Source organism: Notothenia coriiceps, unplaced genomic scaffold (assembly GCF_000735185.1).
Source record: "Notothenia coriiceps isolate Sejong01 unplaced genomic scaffold, NC01 NC01_scaffold00015954, whole genome shotgun sequence".
Taxonomy (NCBI): Eukaryota; Metazoa; Chordata; class Actinopteri; order Perciformes; family Nototheniidae; genus Notothenia; species Notothenia coriiceps.
This window is the reverse complement of record NW_011348655.1, coordinates 1-4720: the sequence shown is the minus strand read 5'-3', so window position 1 is coordinate 4720 and position 4720 is coordinate 1. Positions and strand designations below refer to the sequence as shown.

At 46.6% G+C, this 4720-nt stretch overlaps 1 protein-coding gene across 1 annotated transcript; it reads right to left on the bottom strand.

Moving 5' to 3' along the window:
* Window positions 1-824: 824 nt before the first annotated feature.
* Window positions 825-4620, bottom strand: LOC104949343 (GRIN2-like protein). The gene is made up of 2 exons (XM_010775701.1): window positions 4347-4620; window positions 825-2656 (listed from the first exon to the last, which is right to left on the bottom strand). The coding sequence occupies exon 2, from the start codon at window positions 2647-2649 to the stop codon at window positions 1228-1230; it is 1422 nt and encodes a 473-aa protein (XP_010774003.1). The 5' UTR covers window positions 2650-2656; window positions 4347-4620; the 3' UTR covers window positions 825-1227.
* Window positions 4621-4720: the final 100 nt, after the last annotated feature.

Below are 4720 nucleotides of genomic sequence, written 5' to 3'. Positions count from 1 at the left end.
TAAAGTATATTCATTACTCGTTATTCTCTACTAATAGTTAATTAAAGACTGTATATAATGACTATTTTGCACATCCCTTTCAAGATTTCAAGATTTTCTAAGGTTTATTGACATATATACACAAACGGTGTAGTTATGCAATGAATAAAAAACTTTGTGTATACCTCCAGCAATAACTGATATTATACATATTATACTCTTATATAAGATGTATGTAGTAGATAGTATAAGAAATGTGCAGAATATGACAGTTTAATGGTGGAGGTATACACAAATATTGATAGATGTCTTGTAATGCACTGTTGAGGAACCTGCGACCCAAGTTTTTCATCCCCGGCCTTGTCAGGCATTGAACAATCAATAAATAAAGAACACAGAATTATTAAATATAAAACACAGAATTTGTGTGATTATACTAAATGATTTACAAATAAATACTACTGCATATTTACAACTATGTACATCCCTGGAGGTTTAGGGGATAGGAAACACTCAAATTTAAAACATATAATTAATAAATGGGTGAAATTTGCTTGTGCCCATAATGGGCAGCATTAATATATACCCACATGACAGCTAAGGTCAGAAGAGCTTTATCTAACAGCTGGTCTTATGTTTGTGACCCCTCCTGTTGTTAATTGATAAGCCTGAAACATGCACTTGTCAAGGTTCAGATGCACATTTTGCAAATATGGCAGTAGCCATCGATCATCTTAAGATAAGATATACTTTATTGATCCCAAGTTGGAAAGATTTGCGTTACATCAGCATGTGTAACAGTTGTAAATATGCAGTGGTGTTTATTTGTAAATCATTTAGTATAATACACAAACAAAAATCAACACAAAGTGGGATCTACACATCTTTTATTGCCGAGTTTCCATGATGGAGGTTTCAACCAGAGTGGAATCACAATCACAACCGTCAACAAAAGAAGGTTTCCTTTAACATAATGTCATGAGTGTGAAATCAATCTGAATAATAGTTGACATTCTACAGATATTGATATAGTGTAATGTTTTTATAGTCGTTTTTAGCTGAAAACCAAGAAGGAGGCACCGACACAACGTGTCACACTGTCTGCAGACAGTGTGATACTGAAGCCAATGAGGGCCTGCTCTTCTTCTGTCATGTACACTCACGTTCTAAACACCCCCCCCAGCTTTTCATAAGAAGCTGATTATTTATCCTGCCTTTAAGTTCCAGGCTGAGGCTCAGAGCAGCCGGTTAGTCCACAGCTGTGGTGCAGCAGGCTGGGGCCCGGATGGAGCCCATCATCCTGCTCCTCTTCCTCTGACAGCTCCCCGCCTCCTGCTGGGAGGTGCTGGTGTTCTGGCGGCTCAGCTTGGCTGCGTGGCTGGCTGTCTCCTTGATCTGCAGCTCCAGGTGCTTCTGGATGGCCAGGCCCAGCTCCTCTGGGTCCACTGAGGCCCCGTACACCTCCCAGGTCATCCCTTCAGCATCCCACTTTACCTCCTTCACCGGGGACTTGGCAGCACCGCCCCCCTTCCTGCCTCCATTACTGTCAGTGTTAGTCTGTGTCCTGCTATCCTCCGCCAGACAAATCTCTGGGAAGACATGGGGGGTCGCAGTCGGCGCCGTCTGCACCCCCACATCCCTTAGCTGTCTGTGGGTCGTCATGGTCCCCATGTCCCGATTTGTGGTTCTGACATGGCTGCAGCATTCCTCTCCACCAAAGTGCCTTGGAGCTGGGGGTGCAGGCAGCCGGCTGTAGGAGAGGCCCAGGCTGCAGCAGCGCAGGTGTTTGCTGTCCAGACCCGTCTCACTGACGGAGGACACGAGGCGGGGAAGGGTGAGATGGTTGGTCACTGAGGGGGGGCCTGCCCGCTGGATGTCACAGTGTGGCTCTCCGCCTGCCAAATGGTGCAGCAGCTGGGGGTGTGCGGGGAGGGGCTGGGGGTGGCAGTACGCTGCAAACGTGTCCTCAAAGGTCACATGGTAGGAGCCGCAGCACAGAGGCTGCTCACATTTAGGGGGGAGTTTTTCTTTAACACCCACCATCCTGGCTGTGGCCTGGGGGGCGGAGACACAGACACACCTGCTGTGAGGTAGTGTGTCTCGACTGCTGCCCCCCCGGCAGGTGGTGGTGATGATGCTGCGCTGCTGCAGCTGCATGGGCTGCTTGCAAGCCAACATGGAGGGGCTGGCCTGACTCCTCCCCCCCCCATGGTAAGAGAGTCCACAAGTGTCTGTGAGAGGAGGCAGGGGGGCCACAGGTCTGTACGTAGTGTCTGGGTGGCTCTTGTGTACAGGAAGGAAGGGGGGCTCTATGCCCTGCACCGTCCCTCCAGCCTGAGGGGGGGGCATTGCTGCAGTCACCACGGCCTTGTCTGGATGTTGGGGGGTGTATTTCTCTGCCAGACTATGGGGGGGCCTTGGACCCTTATAGGGCACAAAGTGTTCACATTGGCTTTTTCCCTGTCCCCCCACCCTCAGACTGAAGCCGTCACTTCCAGAATGTTCCTGATGGAGCTCCTGTGGGGGGGGGCAGGCTGTTGCTCCCGGTGGTCTGCAGGCTGCTGCCGGCTGTGCCCAGGTCCTGGAGGGGTCACAGAGGGGTTGACCAGAGAGTGCGACGGCCACCCCTCCAGGCTTCAGCTCTGACACAGGACCCCCGGTCTCTGCCATGGAACACCTGAAAGAAGAAATACAACATGAGTCACAGGAAGTCACCATGGCCCCCACCTTTTACGTTTAAAATGTTGTGCGTCAGAATAACAATTGTACATTTCACTTCACTGATATATTATGCTATTTTTCCTCAATTCAATAACACACATTTAAATATATATATTAATATGGTGTGAGTGGAAAGGCATTGTGTGCAGACGCTGCCCTCTACAGGCAGCAGGAGGACAGGCAGCTGTGACAGCAGTAACGGTCAGAGCTGGTTACTTACTGCACCTTTCTATCTGCTTGTTGAAAATATCTCTGAGCTATAAAGTGGTATTTCCTAAATGTTAGAAAAAATAAAACATCTAAAAGTGAACAAATTCAAATGTCAATGTCAAAGGGGCTTCTGGGGGCACAGAGCATCCTCCAATCATCACACATAGAACTGAGGCTGTGTGTGAACATGTGTCTCATGAAGGAAATAAATTGCAAGTTGCGGTAATTGCAATCACTTCCAGAACACAAAAACAATCACTATGTGCAATCTTCACAGTCAGTAATTGAAATGAACATTATAAATGAAGTGTGCTCAATCCAAAGCACCTGCTCCCCCCCTGCCAACTGTTAGAATAATGACAGAATGGTGGCTCTAGGAGTACACATATTCCTGAAAGCATTCTGAGCATTCAAACATGAGAGTATAACAGCAAATACAGTATTTTATTAGTATTTATCTGTCACTGCTTAGAAAAGAAATCTATTAATGATGATTATCAGTCTAATAGGCAGGACCACATGCACATTTGGCACCATTTTATAATGACAACCTGAATAGAACACATGAGTGTTTTTTAACAATCCCGTTGGGGCTTTCTTTCCTTTTTATCAAATAGAACAATGTTCAGCCGGTCGGACCTGGACCGGCCGGCTGCGGGGGGGTCAGCGTTAGCACATGGCTCTACAGTCTGCATATCAGCCTCAGCTTCATGCGTTTGTTTCCTCTGACTCACAAACACTTTGTTTCAATCCCATTTAATGAACATGTTGATGAATACGCCCAGTGTTGATGTGGTGAGCCTAGCTTAACATGGAGACTGGAAATTGTGGATTTTAAATGTCTGTTGGTGGACAGATTAGACAGACATGACACAACATGTTGATCAGTGATCTGTGGAGATGTTGGAAAGTGTATTTTTTAACTTTTCACAGAACTCTGTGTCTTTATGCTAAGCTAGGCTAACCACGCCTTGACTCCAGCTCTAAATTGTATACGTATGACATGAGGTTGACATTGTTCTTCTCAGCTTTTATTTGAACAGAAACAGTTCAGGGCTGATTGGGCTGGCTGCTGTTACGTCATGACAGCGTGTGTTAAAGTCCCATATTAGAAACTGTATTTTAAGAAAAATATTTTGGGCAAACAGAATTGAACTCTTTTTAAATAAAAAAACTGATGCAATTTTAAATGCTTGTTTTAGGAGGTTTAACTTTCAAACCTGATATAATTTTTGTAATGTTTAATTACAAATGCAGGCCCACATAGATAACGTAGGCGGGAATCTCCAGTTAGAGACTCCTGGATGCTGAAAGGAGGTTAGGAGGTGGGCTGAACCAGAACCAGACTCCACACCATCGTCAGGACCTCACACCCATATGATCCAAGTATTCCCGAGCAGAAAAGATTCCAACATTTCCTCCAGCAGCTAGCTTACCTTCACAGATCCTCCCTGCTGAGCTCTTCTCTCCTCGGTGTGTCGGCTGATGGGTGCAGGTCCTCCTCCCCCTGCTCACATCCACAGGTGACCTCTCCCTCCTCTCTATCTGTGACTACACTCCATTCACTGAGCTGCATGTCATCCTCTCTGCTCTGCCTCCTTTTTCTCAGCAGCCCCCGGCAGAGAACAAGATGGAGATAATCCGTTCCTTCCTCTGATTACAAACGTGAGGATGCAATCTTCAAATCCCTGCTCTGTGAGAGGAGCTGTGAGAGGCTGGCTTATCCAGCTGTGGTGGGAGACGGATGGAGGGGGTGGGGGAATAATAATGAGAGAAGATATTCAGCGTCATTCTCCTCCACCTTGGCGGG

Excerpts from the sequence above, each read along its gene's own strand:
- LOC104949343 (XM_010775701.1), bottom strand. The coding sequence starts at position 2,649 with ATGGCAGAGACCGGGGGTCCTGTGTCAGAGCTGAAGCCTGGAGGGGTG.